This window comes from Protopterus annectens, chromosome 1.part0 (genome assembly GCF_019279795.1).
Source record: "Protopterus annectens isolate FY-2018-M chromosome 1.part0, PAN1.0, whole genome shotgun sequence".
Taxonomy (NCBI): Eukaryota; Metazoa; Chordata; order Ceratodontiformes; family Protopteridae; genus Protopterus; species Protopterus annectens.
Window position 1 is genome coordinate 937195739 of NC_056725.1, and position 16923 is coordinate 937212661.

A 16923-nucleotide genomic window follows, 5' to 3' on the forward strand; every position below is an offset into this window, starting at 1 on the left:
ATGCAATGATGTGTCCTAAAAGGCAGCCCAGTGGCAAACCTGGAAAAGTGGTTATTGCAGGTTGAGAGTTTAAGCACAGTCTTGTTTATATTATAGGGGATGCGTACAGAAGTATTGAGAGACGGTGAGAGCAAGCTATGGCAATTTTAGCTGGAAGGGTTAGGAAGGCTTTTGGTCTGTAGAGAGACCCTAGTTTTTTATTGATAGTTTTGATCAATTGTTTTACATGTAGGTCGAATTTTAGATTGTTATATATAATGACACCTAGTAATTTTGTAGAGAATCAGGAGAGATTATTGTGCCATCATTTGCATTTATGGTAAAGGTAAAAGCAGGAGACCTTTGTGTTGGTGAGAATAACAGCATTTCAGTTTTTTGGGGATTTAGTATCAAACGATGTTCAGAAAGCCAGTTTTCTATAGTGTTAAAGGTGGACTGGGTAGCAGACCATAAGTCTGTTGGAGATGTGGCGGAGCAGATCAGGGTGAAGTCATCAGCGTATTGGATACAGCTGACTTTTGGGATGACAGTATACAGGTCGTTAATGAAGATGGAAAACAGCAGGGTCCCTTGTGGTACTCCAAGGGTGTTGGGTAGTAGGTTAGATGTGCAGAATTTTTTTTTTCTACAAGCTTCACAATAAGACATAAACATGACTGAATACGACAGAGACAAGGATAAACATCCCTTAAACTACTAACATAACTGCTGCCATTTCTAAAACTAAAGAGAAAGATGTTTGTGGTATCAAGCAACATGCCTAGTAGTTTTCTATGCAGGATCAATGAAAATCAAACTATCCAGCTCTGTGGAGTAAAGGGATGGAGCCCTCACTACATCCTAGGTAACTAGAGTTTAGACAGTTTTACAGATGCCTGCAGGAGCTGGTGGAAGATGACTGAAGTGAGGTGGTTGCCAGGTCAACTAACCTGGGACAAGAAGGCGATTCTGGCTCATCACATTGATGACACCCAGTGGAAAGACCTAGGTGTTCCGCCTCATGGACTTCAAAAGCCTAGCAAGCTTATGGTATGCAGTGCAAGTTGCACAGTAAGCAGAGGGGTATTCAGCATGAGGAGCCACTGTTCTGCTCAGAGGATAGCAGAGCTTGAAAGCACCACTGCAAGTGATAAGTGCTCCACCAGGAAAGGAAAATAAAGGTAAGCCTCCCCACCTCACAGGATCAGTAAAGCGTGCCTGATTCCTACCCCCCGGGACTCTAATCATGAAGTCAAGGGTCAATGTCAATGGCCTCTGCCAAACCAAATTTGCAGATAAATATGAAATAGGAGCGGTCATTGAATCGTCCACTGACACAATTTTTCTCCAGGAAGGGCTGACACAGAAACAACTGGTGCCAGAACCATGGTCTAAAACCAAATGCCAAGAAATGCATAATAGTATCCTTTGGGAAGTCATCCACCCCTGGTAACTATCATATTGACAATACACCCCTAAGAGTTGATCCACTAGTCAGGTACAGTGGATATAAAAAATGTACACACCCCTGTTAAAAACAAACATCTGTTAGGGGAAAAAAAATAAAAAACGTACAATAAGCTGGTTGCATAAGTGTGCACACCTTTAAACTAATATTTGGTTGAAGCACCTTTTGATTTAACTACAGCATTCGGTCTTCTTGGGTAGGAGTCTATTAGCATGGCACACCTTGACTTGGTAATATTTGCCCACTCTTTCTTGCAAAAGCGCTCCAAATCTGTCAGATTGTGAGGGCATCTCTTATGCACAGCCCTCTTTAGGTAACCCACAGATTTTCTATTGGATTTAGGTCTGGGCTCTGACTGGGCCATCCATAGACTTTCATTTTCTTCTGGTGAAGCCATTCTTTTGTTGATTTGGATGCATGCTTGGGGTCACTGTCATGTTAAAAGATGAAATTCCTCTTCATTTTCAGCTTTCTAGCAGACGCCTGAAGGTTTTGGGCCAAAAGTGACTGGTATTTGGAACTGTTCATAATTCTCACCACCTTGACTAAAGCCCCAGTTCCAGATGAGGAAAAGCAACCCCAAAGCATGATACTGCCACCACCATCTTCATTGTGGGGATTGTGTTCTTTTGGTGATGGGAAGTGTTGTTCTTGTGCCAAACATACCTTTTGGAATTGTGGCCAAAAAGTTCAACCTTGGTCTTAACAGACCATAACACATTTTCCCACTTGCTTTTGGGAGACTTGATGTACTGTTTTGCAAATTTTAGCTGGGCCTCAATGTTTTGCTGTGTAAGAAAAGGCTTCCGTCTTGCAACCCTACCCCATAGCCCAGACATACGGAGAATATGGGAGATTGTTTTCACATGTAGTACACAACCAGTACATGGCAGAAATTATGGCAGCTCCTGCAGTGCTGCTGTAGGTCTCCTGGCAGCCTCCCTGATCAGTTTTTGTCTTGTCTTTTCATCAATTTTTGAGGGATGTCCAGTTCTTTGCAACGTCACTGTTGCCCCATATATTCTCCACTTTCTGATGACTGTGTTCCATGGTATATCCAATGCTGTGGAAATGTTTTTGTACCCTTCTCCTGACTGATACTATTCAACAATGAGATCGCTTTGATGTTTTGTAAGTTCTCTGTGAACCATGGCTTTTGCTGTAGCAGGCAACTGAGTAAATGTCAAGAAAATCCTACTAGGACAGCTGAACTTTATTTGGGGTTAATCAGAGTCTCTAATTGATGGCAGGTGTGTACCCAAGAAGACTGAATGTTGTAATTAAAGCAAAAGGTGCTTCAACAAAGTATTAGTTTAAATGTGTGCACACTTATGCACCCAGCTTATTGTACGTTTTTTATTTTTTAGATTTTTTCCCCTAACAGATTTGTTTGTTTTTCAATTTAATTGTTCAGGTTATAGGTCACATTAAAGGTAGAAAAAGTTTTGAAATGATTTATTGCAGTCTCATTTTTTTATCACAAAATCCTGGCATTTTAACAGGGGTGTGTACACTTTTTACATCCACTGTACTTCGGGACACACACTGACAGTAATTCTAACCTTTCACCATCACATATTTACAGTAGTGAGGAAATACTTCTATGTTGCGCAACTTATAAGCAAAGGTATGGTATCTAGGTCCAAGGAAGTCATTGATCCACTGTATTAGGCATGCATCAGGCCTATCATTGAGTACATTACCCCCTTGATGTGTACCTAACCAGGCATATCCAACAACTGGAAAATCCACAGAGGTTCCTCACTACAAGAACTGCAGGCATTAATAACATATCCTATGCTATGCAGACCGCCTCAAGGCCCTATCCCTATAGTCTGTGTCATACAAGCCTGGCATACAAGGCACTGTCGGACCCCACTCTGATGGACCTCCTGCATATCCGCAAAACAAACAGCACCAGAATTAGCCACTCAAAAGACTTAAACCTTCCTTATGATATAAACAGGACCTACTGGAGTGGCACCTCTTCTGTGGAACAGGCTCTCCATCCACATGAAGAACTGGGTTAAGGAAGAACTCTGCAAGTGTAACTTGGACAATGGTTTGGTATCTACGTCTCTAATGGACATAGGCAGTCTGTAAATGGTTCATCTTCCAGGACACGGCTTGTAAATATTTCACCTCCCAATCTCTTGCTTACACTTATCAAGGGTAGCAGAACTTGTCAAGATTTGAGATACATGGCTAGGCTTAAAAAGGCCCTTGTGGTCATTAGCCTAGTAAACACCTATGAACTTATGTGAGGTCACTAGGATTCTGAAGAAGGAGCTCACAGGGGTCTCTTCTAGCCCAGGGAATCATGGCTCTCACTACTGTGAAACATATTAACAGACTGCATACATGTACAGGAGGCACTGGGCTCAGTCCTGTCGGAAGGGAATATAAAATAAATAAATAAAAAATAAATAAACAAGCATCTGTTAATCATGTTATCATGCACCGATTTTTTAAAATCGCAACCACCCATCCCATTAGAGTAGACTGTTCCCGTTTCTACCAAACTTAAATTATGTGATCATTTTCATGTAATCCTGATCTCTCTAGCCGGCAAACGCATGTGCTTCTAAAGTAGTATTTTTCAACTGACTGAATAGGAAACTACTGCAAACAGTGTGTATACTATCACTAATGTCTAATCTATGTACAGCACTACATTTAGTAATGTACAAATTAGTTTAATTTGTTATACTTCATAATAATATGCAAAAATGCCTTCTATAGTGCTATGTAGCCTGCCTTTATACATACTGGGCAATGGTTAACCTACACTTTTTTCACAACTGTTCGTGACCATGGACAGTGCATGGAATATGCCTTGTGAAATTACTTCATTACCATTGCAAATAAACTTAAAAAAGTAAATAAACATACAATCAAAATGTTAGTATGTGGACGAATCCCTGATCTAAGGTAATAGGCTCAAGCAGCACCAATTCACAAACTGATGAGTGAGGATGAATCAGACTCGCACAATTTCAGGTTCATCAGCCTGACCAGCATTTTATGCAAAATTTTGGAGACGGTCATTTTGAAGCTATGCAAAATGGCAAACAGAAGCTATAGCTGCTGCATATGAAACACTATAGGCTTGTTAAAAGAGGGGGGTAGCTAAATATTGTGGTAGTCATTCCAGATGTGTAGAGCTATCAGCTCATGACACTCACCTCGCATCACTAAGGCTTCTGACACTGTTCCACCAAAGGGAATAACTGTCAAATTAAAGGCACTTAGTGTCAATCCATATGCAAGTCAATGATTAAAACACCAGTCAAACAGACGAAAGGCAAGCATTGGGGGTTGTTGCCAGTCTATCCAAAGAGGTGTACCAGTTATTTCCCACAGGGCTCTACACTAGACTTGCTACTTTTTGTACTAATCTCACACAAAAGAATGGAAAATGGGCAACAGGACAAATTGTGGTCACATCATAAAAAAATTATACTGCTATCAAAGTCTGTGGACAATGATGCACATCTCTATCAAAGTTTACAAAACATAACTCTGTAAACCACCAAACTGTAAAAAGTATGCTTAGCCACTCCAGCAAGCTCCATCTGCTACTCACAGAACCAGCTCATCTAGCCCACTGCTAACACAATGCTGTGGTTTGTAACCTTTAAACAAGCTACTGAAAATGTGTAAATATACAGCCTCTCCTTAGCAGGAACAAACAGAGCTGGAAAATATGAACTATTCAAAAAGGCTTAATTACTACTATCATACACCGTTTAGCAGGAGAGACATCTGATTGTTTTATAAGGCCATATCACATCCAGTGCAATTTCAAAGTCTATACCTGGAACTCAATGAGGGTGAGGAGGATCAACACCACATCAGGGATCCAACTACTAAAAATAAATAGTAACTCTGAAAGATTATGGAACAAAGTTCTCCTTACAATCTGAAGTCATCAGCCATTAAATTCTTCCACAAAATAATCTTCATATGTCCCCAGCTTTGTGGTATGGAACAATGATAGCCCTACAGCTCAGACAACCTGAGTTCAATTAGCAGCTCTAACATTAGAAGAGCTGGGCAGGAGGACGGAAATGCATGAACACTGATAGCTAACCCATCTTGGAGGGAGGGAAGAGGCTATGGTCCATTGCTTATGTAACACTCAAGAAGGACCACTAGGTGTAGCACCTGCACAGTTTAGGCCTGTGGATCATGCTGCCAAGGTACACTTACACGAGTCAGGAAAGTCAGAGTGCAGAGGCATACTTTCCATGGCAGGCAGCATGCAGTGATGCAGATTAAGCTGCCTGGAGGGAAGTGGGAGCTTCACAGGGGATGTGCAAGCTATACAGTAGGACCACCTTTTACCATATGAACAAAGGTGGTGCCACTACTGACCCTGGAAACTATCACCCCATTAGCTTGACAAGTCTGATCTGTAAAGCCATGGAGTGTATTATTATGGACCTCATAAACAAGGACAATAGGCAATCTCCAAGCACTTCACCCCACCCAGTTCGGATTCGTCAAGGGCAGATCTTGCCTGATGAACTTGGATGACATCTTTGAGACACCAAAGCCCTGCAAGAAGGAAAGTCAGTTTATACAGCTTACCTTGACTTGGCCAAGGCCTTTGACACAAACCCCCACTCAGGCATCATCGGGAAGCTAACACAACTTGGTTTAAATCCTTATCTCATCAGGTGGGTGGCCAACTGGCTCAATGACATGACCCATCAAGGTCAAAATAGGCACCTCCACCTCCGATAGCAGACCTGTCACTAGTGGGTTCCCCAGGGATCTGTCCTGGGACCCTTAATGTTTGGCATCTACTTCTCAGAGGTCCAGGCAAAGACAAAAAGCCTGTGGGTGACCACTTTTGCAGGGGACTGTGTTAGATGCGGTCTTTGACTCCCCAAATGATGTTAACATACTGCAAGAGGGTCTCACAGCAACTAATGACTGGTGCCAAAGTCATGGCCTCAAGCTAAATGCAAAAAAAAAATGTTATTATACCACTCAGCAAAAACATGGCCCCTACTGATTACCACATCGACGGCAAACCCCTAAGCACACAACTTGTGGTGAGAGACCTGGGTACTCAGGTTGATAATCTCGCATTTGACCATCACATAGCAGCAGTGGTCGGAAATCCTTATACTTGGTTCATCTCATAAGTAAAGGGATTGCATCCAGCAAAAAAGGAGGTTATTACCTCTCTATATTCCTCCCTTATTACACCAATAATTGATTATAATGTCCTATTTGGTATGTACCTCTCCAAACATCTGCAACAACTGGAAAGGTCACAGAAATACCTCACAAAGAGAATCCATGGCCTCCAAAACCTGTCCTATGCAGAGAGGCTAAAATCACTATCACTCTACTCAGTATCATACAGATTGCTCAGAGGTGATCTGTGTCTCACCTACAAGGCAATCTCAGACCCTGCCCTACTAGAGATGCTCCATATCTGTAAGTTTAACTCCTTGCGCATTACCCGCTCAAAAGGCCTAAATCTAATATGTGACATCAGCAAAACCTGCTGGAGAGACAGGTTTGTCTTCCAGAGGCTGCCCCGTCTTTGGAACAGACTTCCCATACACGTCAAACAGAGTACCTTGCTGACCCTCCAAGCGCAAACTTGATGAGTGGATGGGAAAACACACATTTGTCCCAGGGATTCCACCCATGTCCCTCATTGACAGGGGCAACAGGTGTTGACTGAAGTTTCTTTTTGGGGATAAATTCTTGGCTAGGCTTCTAAGGGCCCCAGGGCCATTAGCCTAGTAACCTCCTATGACTCTCACTAATATGGAATGGATGAGCCGATTAGGCCATCCAGACAGAAATAAATGGGCTGCAGGACTCACGCCTAGACTTGGGATGCCTGGCTTCTTCCCTATGGATGACATGAGTAGGCCAATTAAGTGTAGATAGGGGAGCCATCCAGCAAAATTTTGTGGAGACTCAAAGAAATCTTGATATATATATGATATGATGTGTGTATAGGAAGTAGAAGAAAGATACCAACATGGGGTTATATCACTCTTGAAGGTTAGCATACCCCAAGCTTGACAATCAAACCTATGAACCAGTACACATTCCCCTTACTTGATGCCTTCATGTTAGTGCATGCTAAAGGTATGTAATTACTGTAATTATGGATCTGCACAATGACAGCAGCAAAAAGGCAAGCAGGCATTAGAATTACTTATCACAAACTTCCCAGGCTACCAAACACCCTCACCATATCTCATAATGCAGCCTGGTGCCAAGCCTCACAGGACCTGAGGTATAACATGAGAACACATATCAAAATAATAAAAAAAAGAGAGAAAAACCAAGGCAGAGGTGAGGGAAGGAAGGAAGGACATGGTCTGCTACAGATAGGCTTACTCTTTCATACAAATTAATATGGTAAAATACACAAACAAAGATGATGGACTTCATAGTTTCACAGATACGTGCTAGGACATTGGTCTGCAGACTATTACAAGCCTATCCAATAACCAGAAGTGAAAATCAAACCCTGCACCTTGTATCTATGAGATGAAGACCTTAACCATTATGAAAACCTTTGCCCCTGTGCTTGGTAAAATGACAGATCTTCATGATCTATGTCCATCTACTTTAACCTCTAAGACTAGCTGCTATATGTACTAGTCAGCTTGAAACCTTCAGACTTCTCCTGGCTCAACTCTTCTCCCAGCGCCGATATTCTTCTGCAACTCCCTGTTTATCTCCAGATATAGGCTTCAATCAAACAGCAAGCTAATAAAACAAGTATATCTACAGTACACATCTCCCAACAACCACTAATCACTTTAAACAGATTTCCAAAAATTCCCCTGAAAATCCCACGGTGACAACCTACCACTGGACCAGTAATCAAAAAGCCTCATTTTTCACCACTGGCAAAAGTGGGGGACGTTCACTGGGAGGATAACAGGTACACACACACACAGTATTTCCAGATGCAGCTCTCTGTATCAAGTGCAATTTCCCTTAAGAGCACACAGAAACCAGTCAGTCCGGGGCTGGCTTCTCCCTCTTTCTCCAGATCCCCAATAAGACTCCCCACTGGCACATCTATAGAGTTGAGTCCTTAGCCAGGGTTCCAAGCCAAGTCCTCCAGCATTCTGTCTGTCCAACTAGTGCTTCTTGTCCCTGCCAGGGATGCCAGATTTGTTAAGGGGCAAGTATGGACAAAAAAGGTCCTTCACATCAAGTGAAGACCCCCCACCCAAAAAAAGGGCTTTAATACAGAACACATCAGGCAGTTCTGCATTAAACACAAGTAGCTCTGGGTTTGGCGATTTTGACTGCCTCGTATGCCGGTATATGAGCCAATCAAAAAATTGCACAGCGGACCCTCTTCTGTTCAATGCTGAACATCAGGCAGTTCTGCATTAAACAGAAGTAAATCTGTTTTGCGATTTTTTGATTGGCTCGTATACCGGCATATGGGCCAATCAAAAAAAACAAAGCAGAGGCTGTTTCGCTGGGATTTTAACCGGCAGTGTGGACTCAGGATCGGGCTACTGATCCTGGGACAGTCCCGTTCAAATAGGGACATCTGGCAACCCTGGTCCCTGCCCAAGTAGCTGACACACACAGACACACACACACCTGAGAAAGGCTGGCACAGGTTTATTAGCTATGCTCCCCTTTGCCCAGACTGTAAGGTAGTTTTCACTGCCACCAGAACCCTTCATCAAGCTACCTTAAGGCCCTTAAAGGATGCTCAATCTTTCTTTGTAATATTAATACAAATAGTAGTTTGACCAAGAACAAGGCTATTAGGAGTGACCCGCACAATGTCACCAAATAAATATGCAAGTACTCTCAAAACTTAAATATCTCTACACAGCTCTGCCACAATTAAAGGTTTAAATATATTTAATAAAAAATAATAAAAGGACAAGGCAATACTAAATATATATATTCACAGTGACATCAGAGTTCAAAAACACAGGAAATACTTAAAACATTGCAGGACAGTCTGAAATAAAGAAACAAATATCTAAACTAAGCTCTGCTATATTCCTGACTGAATCTAAGAGAATTATACTATAACATGAGACCTTACTAACAGAGCAAGGCAGATGTGGTGAATGGATCCTCTAGTTCTTGTCAGGTCCAAGACAGAATGCAGAATGTTTTGTCTCACTAAGAGGCTTACCAAAAAATAGTACCTAAAATATTATTGCTGGGACAGCTTGCAGAATGACATCACTTATTTTCATCTGACCCTAGTTCCCAGGCAAAACAAACAATGAAGGCAGCTGGTAGCATTTAGCATCTACCTATAAAAATGTACACACATGGGCTTCTCCTCAGATCTCTGGTAGATGCTAGAAGTTATAAAACAATTGCATTGCTTCATGATTTCAAAACTAGTAATTAATTCACCCTAAAGACAATATAGAAAGTTTCCTATTACACACATTGCGTCTCTTGCTGTATTGAAAACAGAAAGATACCATCTTTTATGGCCTAGCCATAAAGTAATTTCAGTTATTTTTCTGAAGTTTGCTGGACTGAAATTAACCTCCTGTATTCCAGTTTCCACTGTTAAAATATATACATTTAAAGAGTTACAATAGTGCATGTTCATTTCTGTTCTCTTCCAGTAGCGCACACTGTGGTTACATTTTAAACACAGCACTCTACAAATACCTTTTCAACACACACATCTGTACAAGCAGTTTGATATACATGACATACAATTCTAATACATTTGTAACATAAGCATCTTATATAAATAATTTCGATATTCACCAATGACATATAATTATTTACAAAATTCCAGCTAGCTGGCTGCCAGTATCTCCTTTCTCCACACCCACTATGTCCCCTTCAACCAGTGATGAGAAAAGATGGAAAAGTATGCTGAAGTGGAAGGACACTGATGAAGAAAATCCATCTTTATGGTTAAGCGCTTAAGATTTGTATTTTGCAAGATTCACAACATTGACTTCAACCAATGGGAGTGTGCCCCCCTCAATCTCATCTTTGTGGTTAATGCCAAGACAGACGTCCCTTTAAGACAGCACACTGAAAGACCAACATGGACCCTGAGATCACATTCCACGTACAGTGTCTTGTGAAAGTATAAAGAGAAGCCCACTTTGCAGAAGCAAAAATATCAGTTCAAGAATTTTTTTTGAAAAAGGTCACAGAGGTAGCCATTGCTCTTGTGGAAAGCCCTTTACACCTGCCAGGGAAATCTTTATTACATTTTGTATAACAAAAAGCAACACAACCAGATAGCCACCTGAACAAGGTGACTTCTCTACTTAAGAGTAGGATTTTGGATGCAGATCCTTAAGACAAACAGCCACCACCATACAGAACATCAAATGTGTTAATTTACAACGAAGTACTCGAATAACTCAGCCAACACGGGAAGGGAGAAAGGAGACTTTTGCTGCTAGGTATCACCTGCAAGTCGAGATACAGAAAACAGGCATGAGGAGGCCAGCATTTACTGGAGAAAACAGACAAAGGAACCAAGATATCGAGCGCAAATAATTAGAGGGGGAAAGGTAACAGAGTGGGATAAGGCCAAAAAGACCTTTGGACTGCAGGTTAGAAATTTCCTTTCAAAGTATTGATATATTTTATCTTAAAGTTTACACAATGGCAAACAAGTGTGTTGGTACTTGACCTCTGTCTAGGTGCAAAGCAAAGAGATATTCATTGCTGTTCATTTATTTACACTGGCATAAATGTCATGCTTTTCTAAATACCGTGACAACCAAGTAGCAGAGACAGAACTGCTCAGCATCATAGGAAGGCTCTCATCTGGGTGAACAAGCTGCTACAAAAGTATGTGTGTAACCTGAGTGGCTGCTGAGATTTTGAAAGTTGTTTACAAAATATTGCACATTTCACAGACACTGTGTTTACTATAACTTATAAAATCCAATTTAAACTTAGAACCTAAAGAATACTACCATTATAAAAAAGTTTGTGCTGAAGAGTTATCCATTTTCACGTCTTTAGTAACCCCTGTGGTTCTAGCGATACAAACATCTGAAATGCGAGAACATCATTTGATTCAATCAAAAAGCTTAGACTCCGCCCACTGGAAATTAAGGTGCAAACTTCCAGAGCTCCATTGGGGGGAATAAGTTAAAAAGGGGATAAATTAGTAGAGCATCTACAACTGTGCACAACAACTAAAGAATTGGATAAGGTTAGAAAAGACTGGGAGGAGAAACTGGATAGGCATTTTATGCACAAACAATAGAAGGATATCTGTACGACTCCCAAGTATACAACAATGTCTAGAAGGTTTTGAAATTTTGCTTGGCAGGGTTTGTATATATATTTTTTAAAACACAAGCAAACATTTGAGAATTATTCCTCAGGTAGATTGCAAATGATGGAGGTGCAATGGAAGAAAGACATTCTAAGAACACATTTTTAGCAGATTAAAGACGTGGTAGATTTTAAAAATTCCCTACAGAGCACTCTGTCAGAAATGGCTGTAACCATGGAAATGGGACACAGGATGTAAACTGACTATGCCTAGTAAGATATCACCAAGTTTAATATTACTGGCTACCAAAGAAGTTAAAAACTAGACAATGAGAATCAAAGTCTAAACCAACCGTAACTGAAGTACTGAAAATTGCAATGGAGATAAAAGAACTAGACGTAGAATCTTTAGAAAAGTGAAGGAGCAAAATACGTAGAAATAAATGGACTTTTGGGGAACAATGCATGCATAATACATTTCAGGAGGAGGAAGAGTGAGGTTTAAGTAAAGGAAGAAACTGAACAATTTATGTAATGTCGGAGAGAACAACCATTAAAAAGAAAGAAAACAAAGATGTAATGTATAATATATATATATATATATATATATATATATATATATATATATATATATGCAAATTAAGGAAGGCGCAGTGGTACAGCGGTAGTGTTGTCACCTCACAGCAAGAGTTTTTCCGGTTCGATTCTCGGCTGGGGTGCCTTCTGTGTGGAGTCTGCATGTCCTCCCTGCATTCGTGTGGGTTTCCTCCCACATTTCGAAGACATGCATCTGGAGCATTTCTCCCAGGGCCTCTGGTGAAAATTGGCTTTGTTCTAAGTCGGACTTTCCCAGTAAACAAATGTTAAATAAATAAATGCAAGTGTACAACAAATGTTAATATGGTTCGTTTTCTTTTTCAGTAACGTATGAGCTCCTGTGTCTTAAGTGACAATTTAAATAAGGCAAGCAAGTTTGAAAGACACTGCCTGGAGCTCAGGGGACTTATCTGCCAAAAGTTATAGTTACTTAAAAATTTTCTATTCCAGAAATTTTAACTCTGCCACAGATGGTCTCTCTCAGGAGGGCTGTAATTTTTCCAGAATAAAGTTAAGATCCTGAGGAAGAACTCTTTCCTTAACAGAACAGCATAGGAAGAAAGTGACTCTCAAAAAAAAAAAAAAACACCTTCACAAACACTGAGAAAATCTGAAGTTGCGTGAACTGTTCCATTGTCAAAAATGTATGATTATCCTTAAAACTGTCAGGACCCTGAGCAGATTCCCACAGAGAAAAGCTTATTCACTTACTTACGTACGCTACTTTTGAAGAGGCAGAAGTTAAGATCTGGACCCACCCTAGAAGGGTAAATAATAGGCCCTGGTCATCAGTGGAATTGGAGAAAACAAGTGGATAACTGAAAGGAATGCAGGTCTGTGCAAGGTTTGCCAAGCAGATGAGACAGAAGGCTCCTGATGGGCCTTAAGGAGAGAGGATTGTCCAACAGACAAGGTCACAGCAGGGGAAACATAACCACCAAAAATGATGGGTCTTGACAGTTTCCGAGTACACATGCTTAAGAATGCTCTTAAACTTCTTAGAGACACAGATTCACTGTTAAAAGGCCAAATTTATCATCAAATATACTTCCAGAATGTCATAAATTTGTTACAGAAATGTAGCTAGGATGACTCGAGATGGACATCTGCCCCAACTGCAAAGTGTTGGGTGGGGTGGGGGTGGGTGTGGTGGGGGTGGGGGTGCAATCAGTAGATTCCGACCGCTCTTTAATGCAATACTGGCTTTTTGCCAGTATTGCATTTGCAGTCAGCACCGAGTGCCATAGCACTCTGTGCATAGTCTAAACTACAGCAACTGCTTGTTAAATTGTAGCAAGCAGGTTGCTACAGTTTAAAAGTAAAATAAAAACATTTTTTTAAACTAAAACTTAAGCACTGTAGTGTGCCATGTAGGCAGGGTATAAACAATAACCACTGTTTGCTACATTTTTAACAGTTTGCTACAATTTGAAAGAAGAATACATTTTTTTTAATAAAATATGTTGAAAGAGGGTTGGGACCAAGGCAAAGAAACGGGAACACAAATGGCTGGGCAGGAGGCAGGGTTGTGTGTGTGTCATGCATCTGGCCACCTGGTGGGTATGTTAGTACAAGGAATGTCTTTTTGTTTATTAGTGGAAGAGCAGTGGGGGGGGGGGGGTTCCATTGCAATCACTTACAATGTAGCAGCTTAATACAGTAATTTATTTATTCTTTTTGCACTCTTCACTTGAAGAGCTGAGAGGGGTGGGGGGCTGATTCATAGTACCGGCTCAGGTCACTTGACAAAACCAGCTATGCTTCTGACTGGTTACTCATTAAGATAATACTGTTATCGATATTTTGATTGTTGTTGTTGTGTCTTTCGGCTTTTCCTGGTTAGGGGTCGCCACAGTGGAACTCTGGTCCGCTAATGATTGGTAGTCATTTCCTATAAAATATTTAACTATTGCTACTGTAAACTAAGAACCAAATTTTAAAAATATTCAATGCACAGATGGTTATTTTTCTATGAAATTAATTTCTTAAAATTATGAGTACCCAATTAAAATTGTGACAACTTTGTAATAAGACTATAACTAGTAAATATGAGATAAACGGTCAAAGTTCAGATTGTTAGATAAGCGTTACTTTAAACCAACAACTTGATAATCAGTTTTGAGATGAAGCTTCCCTTTAATAAAAAGGCAATTTTAAAGTGTATGAATTTTAAAAATATTCAAATTATTAAAATTTAAGCAATACATTATCAGAAAAATTAAACACCATCTACTTTTCTCTTATACTATCAATGCATTGTTTCTTATTACTGTTTGTACTGCAATACTGAAAGGTTGCAGTCCTACCATTTGGATACAATAAACAGTGCAATGAATTTGGGCACCCACAATGGGATTTCCAGGCAAACTTCCTCAAGAAGGCCTTCAGTTCTGCAGGCATGCCCTGGTCCAAAGGCATGGTGGCCTCTAAAATGATAATGCCAGAAGCTTCATATATCTGAGGTGCAAGGGCATGAGATGTGAAATTACCTCACGAAACCCAAAAATTCCCAAACCAGATTGAGATACTGCAACCTAAAGTCGAGCCAGAAGTATCCCATTCCTCCTACTCCTTAGGAAACATATTCCTTTTCCTACAGGGAAAGCCCAAGACTTGTAATAAACATTAGACAATATTATGGCAGCATATGGCAAGGCTTTAAGTCTCTTCTTTTGGAGATACTCATGAAGGAAATGCCTCCTTCTCTAAAGTCACGTGACTAATGCCCTTGCCAGACATTACCAGCAGTTGACAACCTCCTGGTACTACTCCTCTTTAGAGTACTTCTCCAAAGGTTTCCCTTTTTTTGGAAGATCTGTCCAATCCCATGACATTGTTAGTTAGGGTGTATATTTTGTCTTATGATGGTCTTCTGCCTAATCACTGCACAATGATGATAATTTGTGACAATCTGCTCAAGTTCCAGACAAAAAGACACTTGCTATGGAAGTCTTTCTGGGGATCCTGCTTTGTATACACAATGCAATTATTCATCTTCCCCCAATATTGGATTTCTAGCCCTGATACCCAAAAGGTAAAGATATGAAGCAAGCAACTTAGCTTCAGAAAAAGCAAAACAAAACAGATAACTGTTACTTACTGGGGTATTTGACTGTCAGCTCTGGACGCAAAGTCTAAATGACAGAATTTCAGAACACACAGGCATTTGATCTTGACTGAACTGCAGCAAGGAAAGACTGAAGACAGCACTGGCGGACATCCCTTTTACACCACTGATGTTCAGGTGGTAAGGGAGTCTGCCCAGCCCCGAGGGGAAGGGTGATTTGGCAGATATTTACATAGTTACTATGGTCAAAGTGAACTATATGACAAACACTGTGCTGAAGTACCAAGGAAAACAGGCAATGGTCTAACTGGAGGAAAGGTGCAAAGCTCTTGAAGTCAAGACAGATGCCATGCCTTCTGTGATGAAAGTCCAAGTACTGTTATGACTGCTGCAGCTGTGATCTATATATAAATTTAAGATATGTGAACATGTTAGAGTAAAAAATGTGACATGGGTGCAAAGGAACATGGGTCAGAGATCCAGAGAGAGAGAGAGAGAGAACGCACAACTGAAAGGATCTTAATAGATGTTTAAAAAGTATGACCTCAGTGGCAAGTCTGTGGTCAGTAATGAGCACAATGTATGGAGGTAAATGGAGCTAACAGATGACTTGTAGAAGGAGATAAACAAATGATCACAGGGTTTTATGCAAATACAGTGGAGTAATAGTACAAGAAAAGATTTCTTTTGGCGGGAGGGGTTAGCTGCCAGTTCTACTTGCACTCTCTAACACATGGCAGATGGCAGCACTAGAGAAAAACAACTCCAAAGAGTTACTTGTTCAACACAAGTGGCCAAAGTGACTCAGCAGAACAGAAAACAATTGCAGGGACATGTGGCCTACATATATATCCAGAAATCCATGCATGCAAATCTGGAAAAGAGCAATACTGCACATGTATGGTTAAATGACAACTTACCACACGGGTAGCAGAGGACTTGGACATCATCAATAGCTATGTAGCCTTTTTCCCTAGATGACACTTCAGCTTCAAATATTACCTGTCAAGAAGAAAGGAAAAGTGTTACCATTGTTCTTTCTCCAAGGACACAAATGTAAACAGGATGGTTTTATCATTAGAAGTGAATTTATTCAATTTGTGGAGAACAGAAAAAAAAAATGAAACAATGGTTCAGTACAGTGACAAGTGATGTAATAATTGACATCTTCAACACTAACAGTACATAAACACTTAAGTATTCACACAATAACTGATACTAACAATCTGTATAATACAGATAAACAAAAATCACAGAAAATAATATTCTGATACAAAGAGAGGGTGAGCTAAAAAATACAAATGAATCTTGCTGGTTCCAAGGCACAGAGATATGAAGCCCTGACTGTAACCCCAGGTTCAGTTAGCAGCTCTGACATAGCAGAAGCCAGGCAGGGGGAGGGAGAAGTCCAAGGGCATGGCCTATATGCCTCTCCTAGGTGATGGAGAGAGCTGCACATACACGGAGAAGAAAGTAGTCAGTGCAGTTTCCCCGGTGGAGACAGAGCAACCTGTCATTTTTACTTCCCAGGGAAGGAATGCCTCTTACCGAAGTGAGGGAATGC

General features: G+C 40.6%; 1 protein-coding gene across 17 annotated transcripts in view; it reads right to left on the reverse strand.

Annotated features, from left to right (window-relative positions):
* PTPRK (protein tyrosine phosphatase receptor type K) overlaps positions 1-16923 on the reverse strand; it is a 3469591-nt gene that overhangs the window by 2110010 nt on the left and 1342658 nt on the right. For all 17 annotated transcript variants that reach the window (XM_044064217.1, XM_044064183.1, XM_044064208.1 and 14 more), the window contains exon 4: positions 16280-16361. In XM_044064217.1, the coding sequence (XP_043920152.1) occupies positions 16280-16361 (82 nt within the window). The remainder of the gene's footprint in view (positions 1-16279; positions 16362-16923) is intronic.